This window comes from Pleurodeles waltl, chromosome 4_1 (genome assembly GCF_031143425.1).
Source record: "Pleurodeles waltl isolate 20211129_DDA chromosome 4_1, aPleWal1.hap1.20221129, whole genome shotgun sequence".
NCBI classification, from domain to species: Eukaryota; Metazoa; Chordata; class Amphibia; order Caudata; family Salamandridae; genus Pleurodeles; species Pleurodeles waltl.
Window position 1 is genome coordinate 373,943,849 of NC_090442.1, and position 20,405 is coordinate 373,964,253.

The window sequence follows — 20,405 nt, forward strand, 5'->3', positions numbered from 1 at the left end:
TTCCACTTTCTTTGTTTTCTGTCAATTTTTTATTACACTAATAGTAAATATGAATTGACTTCCATAGGTTTACTTCCAGTCACTGAGAATGAGCTTCCTTGAGAAGACAGACATAAAAGCATAATCTATTATATATTTTTTTCAACCTTGGAAAGGCTAAAGTCAGAGTTTGCCAAGTGGGAACTGGAGTCTGTGATCTTCAGATGACACACAGACCTTAGCAGTGAACGTTTAACACTCTATAAACTAAATGGAATATTTTTTTATCACTGCTAGATTACTACCCTCCTAGGAGTGAAGTATAGGTGATTGCCATATACACTATGAAAGGGAGTCTTTCTGCATTTAAATAGATATCAGACTGTTGTAGTATTCCCCTGCAACAATAAATGTGAATGTTTTTGTAACATAAGTCCTGTAACTAATAGTTACTGTTTATGGTTCCGTACCAAACAGTAGATCAGTCCTTCATCATGAATTGAGCACTACCCTGATCTGTAAGAGATTGTTATCAAGTGACATACATCAGGTGTTAGAGGCTAGAATGTCACCGGCTGTCCTTCACGACCACCATTTTATGAATGACGTCTGTCAATAAAACGGGAAACTTACAATGACTAAACCATGCCATGTAGAGCACATCTGTTTTCAGCTTATCCCACTGTTTCTATTAATGTTTTCAAGAATTAAGTTCATATTAATAGTGTTGGAATTGGGCAGGACCTGACAGCAGGACGTGCCCATACTTTTTTAATTTAAGAGAAACATTTTCCCTACTTTTTGTGAAAAGACAACTGTCCCGAGACGGTTAATTCTTCAACTCAAATGCTTCACCTGAAGTGTAAGGCAATGAGTCTCCTGCCCCGTGAACCCGAAGGAGGGGCAAATAGTTAAACATTACACATGTCATTTTTGGCCATGCATTTGACTCCGCCCTCCACGCTCACTCACCCCCAACCCCCATTGTGCATAACATCACAGTTATCATTCTTTTCTAAAACACTTGGACCACTGCATATTACATAAGAGTATTTACACATTTAAATCCTAAAGTGCATTTTTTAAACCTATAATTATTACTCCGTAGCAGCGAGTCCACATTTTACCATACGACAAAGAATTGATGTTAAGGTTCCCACATTTAGTATCTGGGACCAGCAGATTATCAAACATCGCTTGTGCTCACATTTGTTTTCCAGGGATTAAATGAGGAAAGCCGGGACCAATCACAGAAGGGATAAAAGTGTCAGTGTAACTGAAAAGTACAGCTCTGGCTCCTAAACTGGCTTTTGGTATTCCTTCATCTCATTTCCCAGCAGCATTTCTGCCAGGAAGTGTTCTTCCAAAACTGTCTCTCCACATTTTGTGGAAAGCCCCTAAAATCTGAGATTGAACTTTCTTTTCCTAGAAATGGAGTGCGCGTTTGTCGCATCCTCATTCGTATCTAATGCGCCTTGCCAAAGCGCTGGACTCCATCTTCGATTTGTAAACTTCATCAAACAGTCGGTTCTGTTTAGAAGAAAAGTGGTTTTTCCAGTCCCCAACAGCTCCTGTAAGAGTAAATAAAATAAAACAAGCAGTGTGAGTTGCCTCTACAGTCAACAGAACAGAGTCAAGTTCATTCTTGGCGATCAGATCGAAGGCGTCAGAATACATTCATCACGTGCCTCTGTATTTCTTTTGACACTGAAGCTCAGGTGTGTTGTCTAGCGCCCTCATCCTATATTTCTTGATATTCCCATTTCTTCATATTTTCTCATCAAGCAGAATTGCAAACACGGAGGGATAATTCAGGAAAACGAGTCACTAAAATCTGCCTGGGCATTGGCAACTTAATCCTGATCCAGAGCAGTGGATCAGGGGCCTGCATAGCTGGGATCTTATTACCAAGGTGTATGTTTCATAGTATTCATGGGTTATTACTGGCCGAAATGGTAGCATAAATTCACATTACTGCAAAGCGTAAAATTAGTCATACTAAAAGTAGATATTATTAAAAGCAAAAGGAATTTTCGCGAGTCATATTGTATTATTTTAGTTTGTTGCAGGCTAGCAAACCCCATTATTTTGAACAATCTGTAACAGTGACCTCAATACACTAATATAAAAAGAACATTTGCTTACGATTCCTTTAGCTAATCCAATAGGAAAGCTGAGCCTAGTGGCAATTTTGGCTGCATGAGGGAAGTGCATAATCAGGAGACAACTCAGTTTGTAAAGTGTACTTCAAAAAACACAAAGGGCCTGATTTAGAACTCGGCAGACGGGTTAATTTGTCACAACCATGACAGATATCCTGTCTGCCGAAATCTAAATCCTATTATCTTCAATGGAATTTAGATTTCAGCCGACAGGATAGCTGCCACCGTTGTGATGGAGTATCCTGTCCGCAGAGGACTAAATCAGGCCGGGCCTGGTTTAGATCTTGTCGGTGTTACAGCCAAGCCGCATCTGCAGCGGACTCCGGAAGACCATCAAGTCAACGGTGTTCTGACTGCCATATTTTGATGTTACGGCTTTGCAAGCGGAGGACTGTCAATGGATTGCTGATGGAGGGAGACAGTGGCGGGATCCAATTAACTTCATACAATGGCAGTGGCTATGGAATAGAGATAACTGACACACACACACACACAGTCTACATGGTGGGCCATACTGCCTTGTACATAATGACCACCATAGTCTCTAGTTCTGCTTACTCACCTTTCCTGAATATGTGTTTCCTGTTGGATGTGAGCGCACACACTGTGTGGTTCGGGTTGTGGTTTTCCTTCTCAACGTTGTTTTTCATCTCGTTGAAAGAAGACATCCTTGAAACTTAATTTGTTTCTTGGTCACTAATACTTAAACCAAGGAGCTGCATATTTTCCGAATTGATTTAGGAAGATTCTGAAAATCAAATAAGAGGAATAACTGTCAGTCACCAGAATCACAGAAAGCAGGAAAACCTTTACCTGCTACCGAGTACTAGCAACATACTTGGATCATATGGGATGTTAATGTTGCAGAAGAGTGTTTTGTAACTCCAAACTCAGACATGATTGCTATTATAAACAACTTTTCCTAAAACGTATGCCTACTAACATAGTATAACGCCTTATGCTAGGTTTCTAAATAGTTACACTACAAACACTTCGTCTGATTAACTGGCAACTTTCTTAGAATCATACAATTTATGTTTGTGAGGTGACAAAACTGTGAGCAAAATTCAGGACTCCAAGATCCAAGGTCTGCAATTTAGCCACTAGACTTCAACCCTTCCCCATAAACCACATCTGCACCACTGATGATCTCCCACTTGTCTGCTTGACAGACGAACCGAGGGGTGCTGCTGCAGTGGGACAATTGACATTCCACTGAATCTTTGTAATTACGATTTTGATGTTGTAGGGGCACTTGGAGCTTCTGCCGGGGATCTGTCCACGTACATTGGGGGGGGAGGGCATCCAGCAGCAGATTTTTGTAAAACAAGCTGAGCCAGCGATTTTATTGTTATTGTTTTTTTTAAGAGAAACAACCATGTCTGTACTGGACTTTTATTTGTTTAAATAGTAGATAACTATCTTCCAAGCTCATAGTCGTCCACCTGATATAGTAGACAAGCTGCTGGAAGCCCTTAGGTTTTGGTGCCCTAAGAATAGTCGTATTTGACATGATGAAAAGGAGAGAGGCAATATTATTATTAATCAATGTGCATGCAATGTCAGTGAGTTGATGATGAAGCACTTTACATCTGCCCGTTCAGACCTACTCTATGTAATAAATACAGGATAGTTAAATATAAATACATTTTGACAATTTTGATAATGGAGTTTTAAGTATTTTTCAGCTGAGTCATAGAATCGCTCGTTCTCACCTTCTTCATTGACTCGTAGTATAAAATTAGGATTGTTCCATCATTTTTGTGCTCTTCCCATCCCAGGATATGGTTAAACCAAGAGCCACATACAACTGTAAAGTAAAAATGTGTTACAGTCAATGGATATATATTCCCAGAAAATGTTATATTTTCATTTAAGCAAAATGAAAGACATACTTTCGCATAAATACTTCAAGCTAGATGATCAAATCAATGTAAATCATCTCACATCTGAAATTGGGAGTTTTTACATCAGAGATCTCTGTCTATTCCTCCACTCTAGTTCACATAGACAACATATTACAGAGAGAAGACATTAAATACTCGTTGATGGAGGAACAGGGTGGGCATAGTGACACCAATAAGCTGAGAGACCTCCACGCGTTCGGGCAGGGAGCACAGCTTCCTCCATGGGCATAGGAAGGACCAGTTTGAAGGAAGTGTCACTGTGTTTTTGCACCTCATGTAGGAGTAAAAATAAAATCATATAGTCCCAGGTCCATAATTATATGAGCACTGGTGTGTGGGGCTATTCGTACAGAAAGTAATTGTTTATTTCTTGTGTGCATTACGCAATCCCCGTTTTAGCGTTCTCGCTGGAACTGGGTAAGGATATTTGGATGTGATCCTTTCCTGTGCACTACTACTCCTCCTTCCTTTTCATTGTTGCCTCCCCCTGTATAGCTATGCTGCATCTGTCCTGTTTCTCAGCATCACATATATGGACGAGTACTGTTCTATGTGCCGCAGCTCATATTTGCGAAGCTTGCCTCCATATTTCTATTATATCTCAAGGATGTGGTTAAATTCCTCTCATATTTAATTTCTATTTGATGTACCACCTACATGCTCATACTAACCATTAATGTTTTGCTTTGATCTTAAAATCCTAAATAAAAACTTTTTGAACAAAAAAGGGAGATTTTATATGTATTAACTTCTTTGCCTCTAGGGTTTGTGTCACTCTCCTTTAGTGAGACTTTGAACATGACCTTATGGATGTGCAAAAACTAATGCACTTTGCATAGCATATGCAAGCTCAATGGCACTATATAAAGCAGGCCATCTGTAATATGTTATTTTACGTTTGTGGGCTCATTTTGAACAAGTAGGTTGGAAAATGCATTTGAAAATCTGACTTTTATTTACAGTGCTTGGTAGAATATATCAAATGTAAATCGCATTAGAGCATTTGTCAGTGAGCTAACAGCTATTTTCAGCTGACACAAACCTCTTAAACATATCTGCATTGCTTAATACAGGTATGTATTTTGGCGACAAAACATTCTTCGTGCCAGTCTATAGACATAACTACTTACTGGGACTAATTTGTGCTGGGGTCTGCAGACGGAGCAGCTGGAAAACAATTTGGGGTTCCAGTTCTTATTTTGTGTCTGTAGGCTTTGACCCAATCCAAGACAAAGGAAAGAATAAAAACGAAAGAAGAGAGATAGAAAACAGGGAGAAAACCGGAATTTAATACAGCCTGCAAGAGAGTGAAAATGGACAAGAAGTATAGGGTGGTGGAGGCAGTGGAATCTAGATGGGCAACCTAGGTTTTGGGCAACCTCTGAATACGACGATGATGGTGGCAATCTCCAATGAAAGCTTTTCAACTTCTACACGTATGCATTTTTCTTTACAAATTAAAAACTAATTCTTCACTATATTTAGCCCACCACCTCAAATTCAGAAAGCAATATTAGTACTACTTTTCTGCAATTCGCCAAACGTGGTGAGGTTTTTCCAGTCAGTGAAAGTATGGGCAGGTGAGGTTTGTCCTTGGAGGGGCCCCCTGAGCCCAGGGACTGCAACGGCCATGCCACGCCCCTGATGTCATTATTTTACTGTAGCTGTGACAGTGCACTCACAGTACACCCACCATTTGGAACTCGATCAAGCATTAACAGCACCAAGGACACGTGGGACGTTCTATAAAATGGCTAAATAAACAAATGAGTACGGCAGATCTTGTAGTAGAGTGCGCCCCCCCCCCCCCCCCCCCCCCCTTTCCCTTCCAGGCACGGTCTTCCTGTTTTCCTGTCAGGGACCCTTCCAGTAAATCAAGAACACGCACTGTTTGAATAAAAGGAGCTCTTTAAAAAATCAGACACATCACTATAGTATCCGCTCACAAGATTTTGGGCGCGTACTTTGAAAAGTATAAAAAGAACAACTGTTCAAAAAAACATACCCAAGACCCATCAACGCAATCTAATCTGCTTCTTCGATGAATCTGGGGGAAAGGCTACACTCACACTCTAAGGAGCAAAGTTCAGGGTGACATAGCAGTCTAAAAGCAAAGTATAAGGAAGAATACAAACCACACGGCCTCAGCTGAGCCTTCATAGTCACTTCAAAAGACGTTATTACAATAGCTCAGCCGAGCAACAGTGTAAAGCTTTCTGCTGAAGTTGAAACATCGAAAGCAACTCACAGGTGCACATTGTGGCTGAAAAAGATCTTGCAAGTGGAAACACGATGGTTCCTCGAAACAGCAGCTCGTTGCACTAGAGAATCATACTGGAACTCGTTTTTATAATGCTACATTTGTTATCGAAGTGAGACAATGTTAAATGGCTTCGAGCCTCAGGGACTCGTGCACAAGTTAAGCCACAAGTCACAAATCACGTGATCATCGTGTAACAGTCGAATGGGTGAGGTTACACAGTAAACACTGCTGTGGGCTGTACTGGGTTTGCAGGAATGCCAGGTGATATTACTGCTGCCGTAGCCAGGGAAAGGGTGGTGTGGAGGTGATGTGCAGAATCACTGAGCTATAAGAAATCATTAGCACTGCTTCAGAAGCAGAGAAACCAGAGGACCAGCAGCAGCAAAGAAGCCTGGCTACAATGGACAAAAACAAAACGGAAAGAACAGCTCAAAGTTCTGTGAAAAACTTACTTTTTCTCTGTTCTCCTTATTGTGTCCACTTTCTGTGGTATGTGGTGACTGTGCCAGGCCAGTGCCCTCCTAGACTGTCAGTGTGACAAGAAGCAGTAGGAGAATGGAGCATAACGAAATGTTCAGTTATGTACAATAGTGTGCTGTCTTGCACCGTTGTATGTCCTCTACTGTCTGTACAGCGTGCCTCTGCACTGCAGGCTACGTGATTGCACGATAGCTGCTCAGGCTGCACGTGGCCTTTCAATCTATCTTTTTCTATCATGCTCAAAATTACAATGCGAGTATCAACATTTGCTGAAGGAGTTCTGACCACAACTCCACGACCATGACAACTAGAATGGGTACCAGTGGTGCTTCCTACAGCCAGCTGCCTTCCTCCTGCAAGAGTGTTTCCGGTCTACTAGTCAACGAGACATGTAAGGTCAACCTCCCCAAAGCGTCTGACTATCACCCAGAAAAGTCTAAATGTTTTAGGGTTAGATCCCTTTGCTACAAAGGCTCTTCTGCTGCACCCCTTTTGGAACGTTGCTGTAGGAAGTTCTGAAGAGTAATGAAGGCCAACCTGTTCTGCTCTGCGTATGAATCCCGAACGGTAGACTAATTAATGTATTGTTTTTCTCCCACCACATCTGCTCCTTCTCTTCTGCGTTCGACACCTTAGTCCTCTTAAGTACTACCCTGGTAGCCAGATTGCCATTCTAAGCAATGCTTTGTAAAATAAACTAAGTAATTATTAGACTCGAGTTTATGTTCTAGTTTTCGAATTTACTATAGTCAGTCCAGTCATACGAACTTTGGAAATTCTCTTTTGGACAACACGAGCTTCTAGGCAGTCTAGGAATGGTATGAGTTAGTAAGACAATTTAAGAGATGCATCCGAGCATCCCCCTTCCCCTCAATTTTGTATGTCAAGCACGGGAGCGCTCTGATGTGTTGTAATCTATCTGTGGGCTTTTAACCACACCCTCCTCACGACCATCACTATCACTAGTTCATGGGCTTGCCTTTCAAAAGTCCTTTATCATCATTGGTAAATGCTTTACGTTTTTATCTCTTTGGGGCAGTTTTGTTACTGCCTTGGCCATCGACTTTGTTACATGTATAATTGGGCATTTGCCAATACGTTTGACTGCAAGCGAACTTCTTTTTCCTTTTGTGTCTCTTTTTCCCGCTCATGGCGGACGTGGCACTTTGAATTGGCTTTCTTATGTCAACTGTTTTACTTTTCATTTTCAATTTATGTAGCAAGAAAAGTCCAATTAAGAGTTTACAACGCAAATAACTCTACCACTGAGCAACCAAATAGCTTTCCTTGCGTTTCAGTTGCCAAAACTAGGTTTTCACTTACGGTTAAACTCCAAAGTTGAATGGCTTCCTAAGTTTTGTGCATAACCAGGCTCTAAAGAACAATGAAGATGGGGAGTAAGACAAGAAGCTGATAATGCGGTCGAGCATTCTGCTAGACTGACAGCAGCTTTAGAGAGGGGAGGCAAAGGAAAGGGCTAAAGGACTAACAGAAAGCATATGAGATGCGAGAGTGTTTGTGATTGGACAGCTGGCTTGGGCACTGAGATGGCATAATGGAATATGACCAAACAGGAGGCAAGAAATGTTAATATGCAAATTGCCTAACTGTCGTGGTACTGCAATCCACAGCTAGTGGTAAGTTAGGGTGCACTGTTGAAAGTTAAAAGTGCATTGTAAGTGAACGAGATTCTCAGTTGTGTATTTGGGAGACATTATAGGCATAATTAATCCCATTAAAAGCCATGACCTTCGGTTTAGCTACACACAAGACTTCATTATGTACAAACATAACTGGTGAAATGTAAGGGACAAAGGTCTCAGTAGAGGAAAACCAATAAAGATGGTGAATCTGACTTATTAGGGTGCATATGATGTATCCTTGCTTCTCAGTAGACTGGAAAGATAACCAGATTATCAGCTACAGGCCTCATTAATTACGCCAACAACCTATTGCAATTGGCGTGAAAACCTAACATTGTTGATTCCCACAACTCATATTTCTGCCTGCAACGTAAACATCCAACCGGTTAAAAGCTTTGAATGAATTATAATACATTGCTTGTATAGACTTGCTTACCTTCTCCCTGCATGAACATGTTGAAGTAAGCAGGCCATGCCTCAATAGTTGGCAGGTTTGGGTTGTCTCTGTAGTAATGATATAGTGAAACTGCTGTGTCCTTTGGATTTCGCACAATGTAGATTGACTATAGAAAGGAAGAAATACTGTCAGTGGCGGCAAAATGTGATCAACTCTGAAAAATATCTGCCTGTCAATGATTCATACAAATGTTAACAGTGCACATTTCTTTATATCCTCATCTTGCTAATACGTGTTCTATGTTGTTGCTCCCATCTGGTGCAGAGAGAAATTCTACATCAGATTCGAAATATTTTCTATGATATTTTTTTTGTTCAGTAAATGTTTTGCTATATCATTTGATTCATTGTTCTTTTATGGCGATCCGCCGAAATAGAGAGTGTTGAACTGAATATCATTTCAACATCTGTACATTGGGCCATAGCTGAATTAAAATATTGTTTAGATAGAAAAATTGAAATATATCAAGTTCTTTCAAAATTATTGAGATACTGAAAAGTATTGCATTCTTGTTCTACATACTAGATATGGTGGGAATGTGATATAACAGTATGTGTTCCACATTTAGTCAATGTATTTTGTTTAGCACTGTTGATATTTTTACTTATATTTGGAAAAATAATTCTTACCTTGCATTTTTTTGCTTTCAGGTCATGTGGCAACATGTTGTAGCTCAAATGCGTAGGGATAATTCTTCTGGAAGGCAAATTTTTCATTTCTTCTAGTTTTGAAATATCTCCAAACTCAAGTGGGGATGTCAGGGTCACCTTGGAGTCACACAGGTTCTTAATAATTTCTGCCAGCCAGTGGGTTCCTAGAAGAACATAGTAAACATATAGAACCTTTCCCAGAAGTCCCTCAATCACATTTGGTGATACTATCAAAACCGATAAAATGATCAGGTTAATTCATGAGAAAATATCTAATGTGACAAGATCGTCACATCGTAATGTTGAAGAATGCCAAGTTCATTTCTCCATAATATTGAGGAATTTCTATTCAACCGTTCACATTTTCACAACATTTATGGACAAAAGAATTTTCTAAAACATAAAAGTGTTCAATTGCAAGCTGCCTTTGAGTTAGGGACCGCCAAAGATGCAAAGAGGACGCCATTCTTTTTTGGAACAAATGCTTCTTTCCAAATGGAACTCTACAAATGCTTCGGGTCTGCTGCGATGTGTCTTAACTCTGAGAGACCTGGTAATGCTGAAACACTACCTGACTCAAGTCAAACCCAGCAGTTGTGTTCCTCAATAACCTAACACTTGAAAATTAAAATATATTTTTATATATTAGCTGCATTACTGACCTAAATAATCACTTACACTAATTTGAATTAGAAAAATAAAATAAAAACAATGGCAAGGTTTTGGCAATTTTTGGTGCTTTGATGTAAGTAAAGAATCATCTTCCACCAGGCTCTGCGTTAAGGATGAACATGTGTATATACAAAAATCTTCACCTGCCTAGAACAAACTTTAATGTATGGCTGTGCCTATTGCACCCACATAATGACATGGGCAGTCGAATCTGGCGTAGAAAACATATGTTCCTCCTTGAGTAAAAGCTCCTGTAGACATATTCTCACAATATTTAAATTTGATATTACTGTAAGTAATTGATCCAGTCCACCCAATAGATGCTGCTAACACTAGTCCCATGTCGTGAACAAGCCTTCTTGATTCTAGCTCAAAAATATCTGTACAGAGTTTATAAACAGGAGTCCAGTGAATATTGTTATACTACTATGGCATTCTTATTAACATGGAATACGTAGGTTTTTTAACCTTAAATTCTCATAAAATTGCTATCTCATTTCATTCGGGCTATGACAAGCATACACTATTGGATAGTGAAGTGTTCAACAAGGATTACTACACCAAATATAAATTCTGAGGATAACCTTTTCAACATGTATAAACTATTTAATTTACAGCCAATGGCATGGACACACATTATTCATAAAGTACAATAGATTAGAGTCCAGGAATTGTGCCACATCAAGAGAAAACTACCAATGTACCCTTAAACGAACTCTGAAAAATATCCTGGTTGTCAAAATGAAATATTTCGAATGCAACGCAAACAACTGGAAAGTTTTAAAATGCAGGATTACCTGACTTTGGGTAAGAAACGAGGAGCAGGTCGTCTTCTCTCGCCTGGAAGGTATCCAGTGACCTCAGGAGGTCAGTAGACGACCTTGTCGTGAAGGGGATACCATTGAACATGTGAATAAGGTTTGGGTGGCTTGACATTGTTGCTAGTGTGGTAAGGTCTTACAGTATCACTGGAGTTAAGGTGATTTCTCAGTCAGTGATACACTAGCATCAGTGCCCAGGAGAGAGAGACTGAGGCACTTTCGGAGGGCTTCTTTTATACCCTTAACTCCCAGCCACAACATTCCAGTCAAACCTTATCGGGAACTTTATGGCATGCCCCGGGTGCCTGACGCTGACCCAGAGAGCGTGATATCGGCACGGCCCAAAGAAAAAAAGATCTCTTTCAGACCTTCCTTTCATCAGCATTGCCCAACACGTACCTCCCTCTTATCTCATTTAAATAAGATTAGTGTGGTGTAGCTGCAATATCCTCCTTCCGCGAGGCAGGATTTTCTACAGCCTCGATCCTAACAACTGTATTTGACTAAAGAAAATTAATTTAGCATCTAATTAAGCTCAAGGGTAATGGCTCTGTGGGATCTGGAATTTCCTGGCGAAACTCGCATCACATCTCGAGTGAAGATGATCATACCAGTTCGAGATTATGCTTGATCGAGACCGCGTATATAAGGCAGATGCCTAGGGACCCCCAGATATGCCACCTAAACGCAATGTCACACTAACTGAAGTGACATATGCATAAACTTGCGTTAGAACAAAAATGCTCGAAGTTGACTTTAACCCCTTCGCTGCCAGGCCTTTTCCCCCTGAGGTGCCAGGCCTTTTTTTGGCTATTAGGGGCAGTTCGCGCTTAGGCTCTCATAACTTTTTGTCCACATAAGCAACCCACGCCAAATTTGCGTCCTTTTTTCCAACATCCTAGAGATTCGAGAGGTACCCAGAGTTTGTTGGTTCCCCTGAAGGAGACCAAGAAATTAGCCAAAATACACCGAAAATTTCGTTTTTTTAAAACCAAATGGGGAAAAAGGGCTGCTGGAGAAGGTTTGTGATTTTTTCCCCTGAAAATGGCATCAACAAACGGTTTGCGTTGCTAAAATCTCCATCTTCCCAACTTTCAGGAACAGGCAGACTTGAATCATAAAACCAAATTTTTCAACACAATTTTGGCATTTTACTGGTATGTACCCCATTTTTACTATTTTTGGTGTTTTTACCCTCCTTCCAGTTAGTGACAGAAATGAGTGTGAAACCAATGCTGGATCCTGGAAAGCTAAACATTTCTGAAAAGTAGATAAAATTCATAATTCAGCAAGGGGTCATTTGTGTAAATCCTCCAAGGTTTTCCTACAGAAAACACCAGCTAAAATAAAAATATATTGAAATTGAGGTGAATAAACAGCAATTTTTCTCCACATTTTACTCTGTAACTTTTTCCTGTGATGTCAGATATTTGAAAGCAATATACTGTTACGTGTGCTGGACTCTTATGGTTGCAGGGGTATATAGGGCTTGTAGTTTCATCAAGAACCCTAGGTTCCCAGAGCCAATAAAGGAGCTACACCTTGCAGTGGGTTTTTGCTTGTATACCTGGTTTACAACAATTCATTTGGGGAAATATGAAGAGTGAAAAATAGGTATCAAGGAAACCTTTGTAGTTCCACAATGAGCACAAGACAAGGTGTTGAGAAGCAGTGGTTATTTGGACATCTCTGAATTCCGACGTCCCCATACTAGCATGTGAGTTACAGGGCATTTCTCAAATAGTCATCTTTTTTACACACTGTCTTACATTTGGAAGGAAAAAATGTAGACAAAGACAAGGGGCAATAACACTTGTTCTTCCATTCTGTGTTCCCCCAAGTCTCCTGATAAAGATGGTGCCTCACTTGCGTGGGTAGGCCTAATGCCCGCAACAGGAAATGGATCGTGTTTTTTTATGGTCCTGTAAGCTGGGACAGGACCAAAACAAAACAGCCCAAACACGGGCCCTTTCAATGTGGTCCATATTTTGGTGCCAGATTGAAGAAAAAGACAATGGTGAACACAGAAGAAACTGTTTACAGGTGTTCCATGACATCGCAGCATGGATGCTCTATTGACACTTAGAAAATTTATGGTGGCAAACACCCCAAATTGAGATCCATCTTTGCAAATTACATTATTGATATCCACTATCTGAGCCAGGGAAATTTGAGGACTTTTCTTGTCCAGTACCATCATGGTGTAAATTACTATTCTTTACAGAAATAAGGCGATAGTTTGTGGTGTCTTAGGGACTGCCCTAAATAGGGTATTCCCTCAGATGGAATTTCTTCCTGCTTCAGGTTTGCACAATGGCTTTCCTGATTGAGGAGCTGGTGCTACTCCATTTTCAGGAACTCTCTGAGGTGGGTGGACACAATATCCACCCAGGGGCGGGTGACACATACTAAAAGTGATGAGACAGGCACAGGGGAAGTACAGGGGAGGTGCAAGGGAGGGGGTAATGTAGGGAGCATGGGATGGTTTTCCCTTTACAAAAAAAAAAAACTGACCTGATGCTGCTGTCCACCTCACACTTCTCTTCCTGTTCCCAGCAGCTTCTGAGACTTCCTGTGCAATGCCTATGCTGCTGTCATGCTATTATCGAGCATGACAGCAGTGCGGGGATTGGCCTGAGCAGGCTGGCTTACTGCATGCTCAGACACAGGGAGTCTGTGCTGTTTTTCCGACGTAAGTGTACATGTCTGTTTGGCTGCCTAGAATGGCCGGCCAGACAGACATGCGCACTTAAGTGCACCCACTCCTCCTCCCCCCTCCAGTGGCCCAGCCCCACCCGTCCGTGCACATGCTGGCTCAGAGCCAGCATCTGAAAAATAAAACAAAATATAATTTTATTTTTCAGCTACTGGCTCTGAGCGACTGGGGTGATGCTCCTTTGTCATCACGAAGGAGCTGCCACTGTATTCACCATTTTTTAGCAGCTATCCTGTTGCCCCCCCACCTCTGAATCCCTATTTAGGGCCTGATTAAGAGTTTGTTGGAGGACCTGCTCTGTCACAAATGTGATGAATATCCCACCTACCTTACTACATACGCGAGATGGCAGAATGCACTTGGAATAGGGCGGACAGAATATCTGTCATTTTTGTGATGGAATAATCCATATAAATCAGTATCCTAATTAATGTGCTAACATTTTGCATTTATTTCTTCCTTTCTCTCTTTCTGATCTCCCAACATGTAAATGATGCCCTGCATAGCATATTTATAAGTGTTTTTTTCCTTTCTTACTTTTTTTGGGGGATGGGTGTTGCACTTCCGATGCTATTCTTGCTGAAAGTATGTCAGCACAATAGTGTTCACCTTGACTCTGCTGGTGATATGTCTTCTACCGACCTCTAATCTATGCGTGAGAAGTAAGAAGGAGATGGAGGAGACAGGTGCTAATTTTAGCAGATGATCCATTGCTTCTACCTCTAAATGAGGCCCGAAATAGTTTAATTACATGAACTAAAATATTTAGATTCTTTCTTTCCTTCTGTCTGATTTTCTTTCTTTTTGTCATTTTTCATTTCTTTGTTCTTCCTTTCTTTCTTTCTTGTTTCTTATTACTTTCTGTTTTTGTGTTGTTCCTCAATTATAGATTCTCCTTCTTCTCATTCTTCCCTTGTTTCTCTTTTATTCTTCCTTTTTTCTTTTTTCGTATGCCTCAACTTTTCCTTTCTTTCTTCACTTCAATTTTTCCTCATTCTTCCATCTGGCTAGCTTCCTTTCCAAGTAGCTTGCCTTCCTTTGTTTTTCCAATTTTTTTTCTCCGTGTTCTCTCCAATTGTGTTTCCTTTTGTTTCTGTCTCCCATTAAATTGCTGTTTTATTCTTTTATACTTTTTTCTCTCTTGTCCTTCCTTCCTCCCTCCTTCCCTCCCAATCTCTTTTTAATTCAGTTTGATTTTATTGTACCAGCATAAAAATCCTTACAAACATTTTTTCTATTAAAAATCAGTCCTTCACAACAGGACCTATACACAAACATTTCCTACTTATGTTCAAGAGAGAGAGATACATCAAATACACCATATGACAATATAGCTAAAATCAAATAAGCCTACAGTGAAATGCAAGATATAAAATGCCTCATTCAGACCATGGTGTAATGAAATCTGCCCCCCCCTGCAAAGTACATGGAGGAGCTCCCCTCACCCCTGGACTCAGTCAGGGGCCTTCCACCGCTGCACAGTGTTCTATGCCGAAGGGGTGGGGACAGGAGCTCAGCACTCCCCGCACCTCAGGGGCTGCAAGGCCCTTTGTTACGCCACTGCATTCAGATGTTAAAACAAACAAAATGAAAGACAAACAAAAAAAATCCATGCGTGTATTTCTAAATAGTAAGCTGCTCTAAGCTGGGGTATAGGGAAGAAAAGATATTTCACAGCCTAACACAAATCATCATTGCTACAATTTGTATTGAGCAGCGCTAATATACCCCAGCCTCCTGGACTTTATAGACACCTGGGTGCCGAGTATCTGAGCCAGTAAACTATTGTACCTTGACTGAGTACGGTCCCTGTCCGAGGGCCGCCTAATGTAGGATATAAGCAGCAATGAAGTGCCTAGTTTAATAAACACATTTAAAACTGAATACTGTCCACCAAGTGGTGCGCCACACAGTATAGCCTGCTAACAGTTATACAGTGCCTAGAACAGCATTCTGCAGACTGATATAGGACACAGTTCTTACTCCTACAGGGAAGACGGTAGTTCTACGAAAGTATGGTCGTAGATCAATTTATCACATTTCTTTTCTGTTATTATTTCGTACTTTGAACAGTAAATTGAAAAGAGGAGACAACTTTTTTCACATGTGCAGTCCTTGAATTTAGAAAAGTTGTGATAGTTTACAGAAAGCTATCTGTATGTTGACACCTGCGTACACACTAAATGTGCGATCTTTTCCCAGTGGTGTGTTCACAGTCCTAACTTGATGCTCCCTGTTCTTTGCTGCCTTGAGGTGTATCATTCACATAGAAAATAAAAAATAAAATTGTTTTTTGTTCTAAACACCAAAAACTCCAGGATTTTATATATTATTTTGAATTAACTGAAAATAACATCCCAATATGGCTGAAGTAATATTCTTCCACAAGTCCACATAACTCTTGAGCATGTTTCACCATCCTGTTTGAAAAATGTATAGACTATCATCTGTAACAAGCATTGTTCAAAAACACAATATGCTACAAAGCTTAGCTCTGTGGAGAAGGCATCTATTTCTGCAAAGTAATAAAGTACGACCATGCTGCAAGTACCAAGTATTAATATTACCTAATTTAAGGGTGCTCAGTTTAGGAACTTCAAATGACCAAGAGGGTAAGTTGGATTTGCTAAAATTTGAGCTAATCACTGACAAATCATAGAAGCAGGGGCAGCTGTGTTGCCCCCCACCAGAAGCAGAAGCTGCAAACCTTAAAAAATAAAACGATAATAAACTGTGTTTATTATCATTTTATTTTTTAAAGGGGCATGGCCATGGGGTGACGAACAGTGAGGAGAGTGCACAGAGCACTACCCTCAGTGCGCATGTATGTTTGGTTGGCCGTCTCATTTCCAGTAATGGTAAAGAGGGGGTCCACAGAACTCAAAATGTTGGAAACCACTGTGGTAGGATGTTCATGAATTCAATGGCATCTGCAACCAAAGGATCAATGAATGCTGAGGAAGAATGGATAAAAAAACATTATGCAAAATATGGGGGAGTCTTTGGTGATACTATTATTTGATTCTCATAAGAGAAAAGCCTTGACCAAGTAGGGTGTCCTTTGTCTTGAAAGGCATTATAATAAAAGCAAAGATATTGCTTTGGCACTAGTTCACTCTTTCTTTTTGCCCATTGTTCTCAGGGTGGTGTCCTGATGATAGATGTTCAATATCAAGAGCTCTATAAAGCCTTTTGTAAATACTATTATTGTGGTCCTCAGTCTCAAAATGTTAAAAACCCTGCAGCCACCAACTCATGTACAGTGAAGATACAGGATGTGTGGCCATGTTGTAACATTTCCCTACAGGCAAGCCGAGCACTATACTTGGTGGTTCTCTGCCCACAGTATTCAGTGGCTTTGGGTTGGAGGTTGCGGACCAGTTGCCATTCTTCTATCTGCCAGGAGCATGAGAATTGTACGTGCCAGTTGGGTGAGATATTGCTCTCTTGTGAGCATTTATGATTACCATTTTTTTTAGTTTGGAATCCTGTGGGGGGGCAGAGTTATTTCTTAATAATTGTATAATTGAAAATCAGAGTGTGATTGGGTAATCTTTTTAGGAGTTATCCTGTCCAAAATGGCAGGTTTTTCATTTCCTGGCCACTCCCCACTTCCTCTCATGCTCTCTATAAAAGGCATACAAAGAGAATGATGGGCATGTAGCAAAAGTGCCCAGAGGTTGTCCTGTTCTGGAAGGTTTTCACTATTTTCTTTACTTCTTTAGATTTCTAGTATTCTGAAATTGCTAGTCCTGTTCTGCTCCAGATTTATTAATTCCTTACTGCAAGAATTATGATACTCTATTATTTAGCAGCCGTCTGGTTCTCAGTCTAGTCCTGGTAACTACCTTTTCGAGCACGCGATCATCTGCCTTCATCTTTAGCTAGGATGTTTTTATGCCTAGAGATTTTTCCTTCTAAACGGCCTTTTTTTGGGAACACACTTCCCTGAGGTGTTAGCAGTCACTATTGAGAGTTGTGGAAAGGAATTTTCCTTTCCTCAGGTCAAGTCTTCCTGACATAGGAAATGGACTTGGTGCTTCACATGTAGTAGACATAGCATAAATGATTGTGTGAGGCAGACAAAAAGGGCACAAATATATGCTATGAAACAATTGCCCATTTCAGTAGCTGGGAAAGGTGAAAAATGAGCCATGTTGTAGAAAATATCTACAATAACCATGGTGTTGGGACAGGAAAGTCCTCTGCTTGGTAATGGACATGCACTCCTGTGTGCCCAACTACAAGGATGCCCAGATCCCTAATGCTGAGCAGTTGAATCAGCTGCTGGTACTCCACCACCCACAGAAGGCATGCGCTTGGGAACTCTGGTCACTCTGATCCTGTGAGATGTGGATAAGACTGATTTTTGGCTTGTAGGCCCTGGGGGAACTTGCTGCTACTTAGCGCTACAGCACTGGAACACTGTTGACTGTAAAATAGTGTGATAGTGGACTCCTTTAGACTCAAACTACTAGTGAGGCTTACCCTGGATGTTGCCTACAGTGAAAGGGGAATAACCACTACTGCTAGCAGCAAGTAGAGCGTGGGGCCTGGAGAACAGCCTAACAAAACACTATTTGTGAATGTCGGATTTTTCCTCTATGTTTTGTTAGTGGTAGAATTAATATACTTCTCTTTTTTCTTAAAAGTGAGTATTTGGCTGGACAATGATTTATTGCCGCTGTTGCATGCATTATGAGCTGTGAGCCTGTGTTTAGTCCCCTCTATCCAGCTCCCCTAGAGGGAGCCTTGGACTGCTCAGACCACTCTGTTCCTGAGAGCCAAGTGCTGAAGGGGTACTTGGCACAGTTGCTCTGAATCCATTGTAGGTTGGGCCCAGGGACATCAGGAGTGAAATGCTTCAACCCCCATGGGTGGGGCCCAGTAACTGCTTCTTGTCCTGTGGCCCTCGGAAAGGGATTCTGACACTTGGTATGCTTCAAAAGCGAGAATGTCAACAATGAATTTGGTGGAAATAGTAAGCATGGATTGGAGCCACTGCTAAGGGCTGGAAATATCCAAAAGGTTTTGAGTGTAAAGACTCATTTTGGGCACAGATAGGACACTCTGAAACATAAATTGGTACATCAGAAATTATTGTTGGTATATGAAGAAAGTCTAAGGTTGTTCTAAATCTGCTATGGTCAGTCTCATGTGGAGGGGGATACAACACAGGACACTAGGGGACTGATGTCTGGGTGGATCCTTGCAGCAATGGAGATAGCTGGCATAGAATATGGTGTGTGGGTTGGTTCCTCAGTTCCCACTCCACAATTGTGATTTGCTATGAGTCACCTCTGAGTCATTGTCCCCCAACCAAAATTCCCCTTCAGTTGAATTATCTATCATCCCCATTATTTGGACTTTACTCCTTTTTTTCATTTTCCCAACATGCTCTACCACATGGGGATGCCACTCATGCAACCTGGGATCAATGCACGGGGAGCCTTAGAGCGGGCGGAGCTTGAAACTGGGTGCCACTGGCTGCTTCCTGAGAGCCCCAGGACGATGACTGAGTGAGGAAGAGGAGGGTTCAGGGAAAGGCCTTGTATAATGTACACCAGAATTAAAATCAGCGCCAGATCATAAAAAAGAATATACCAATTTACTGACTGCCTTATCTAATTCATATACCAGTATGCTGTTCTAACAATATCATGGGCACTAGTGGTATTGCAGAGGTATCAGCAGTGCAAACAGTGGGCTTGGAGTTTGATTAATCTTCGCTTGGGTCATTTGAAGTGATGCCAAGAGTACCCAAGCACATGAGCAAGTGAGAGCATGTGAGCATGTCATACTAACCCACAGGGGTATTTGAATATATCCTCAGGCTTTGAAAGTTGTTTTATGCACAGCTGTCAATCCATATAAGCCTTCCCCTTGCTCTGAGCTCTATACACCCACGCTTGTCACACACTTGCTGCACTCAAAGCACACATAAAGCATGCATAGAGCTTGCACAGACACATAGAGAATGCTTACAGTTAACACAGATGTACATATTGCAACATAATAATGCAACTGCTATGACATCAGTATGGCCTGCGAGAAATAGCAGAGACTCCTAAGGAGTCTGACACCAAGCCAGTAAAGCAGTAATGATCATGATAGCATCAGTACAATACCAGCACCAGAGCCACCAGAAGTCCCCAAACTTCTGCACATGAATGCCAAAACCCAGCAGAAACAAGTATAACCTGGAGACTAACACAGAAAAATATTCTGCCTACATTCACAAGAGGATGAGTTTGTGAGAGCCAGGATAAGGAATGCAGGTAAGTAAGTAAATATTATTTATTGTGCGCTTATTGAAAACCATAACAAAAACACAGTATGTAAAAACACTATAATAATGAATAAAAGAGACATTACAAAAAAACAGAGTACTGAGCGGCCTGATCTTTGTGTGACTAAAATAACTTAGTTCTTGTCCATACGCGACTTGACAAAATACAGAAGCACATGCTGAGATGCTGAGTTATTTTACTTGCTTAGCTAGCACCACCTTAAGATTTCCGTGATTTAACTTACCAATTGCGTATCTATCAAAAAGTAAAACGTATGGAAGTGCCTCCTAATATTCAAGGCTGTTTTCATTGCCAATAAATTAATACAAATGTACAAATAAAAAAAATGGTCGACGACCTAGACT

The 20,405-nt window shown here is 40.9% G+C and overlaps 1 protein-coding gene and 1 pseudogene across 1 annotated transcript in view; both read right to left on the reverse strand.

Moving 5' to 3' along the window:
- Positions 1–1,434: 1,434 nt before the first annotated feature.
- LOC138288516 (sulfotransferase 6B1-like) lies at positions 1,435–11,149 on the reverse strand (annotated as a pseudogene).
- A 5,481-nt stretch (positions 11,150–16,630) lies between these two features.
- Positions 16,631–20,405, reverse strand: part of LOC138287159 (sulfotransferase 6B1-like) — a 47,576-nt gene continuing 43,801 nt past the window's right edge. Inside the window, exon 6 of the mRNA XM_069227519.1 lies at positions 16,631–16,704. Within this exon, the coding sequence (XP_069083620.1) occupies positions 16,631–16,704 (74 nt within the window). The remainder of the gene's footprint in view (positions 16,705–20,405) is intronic.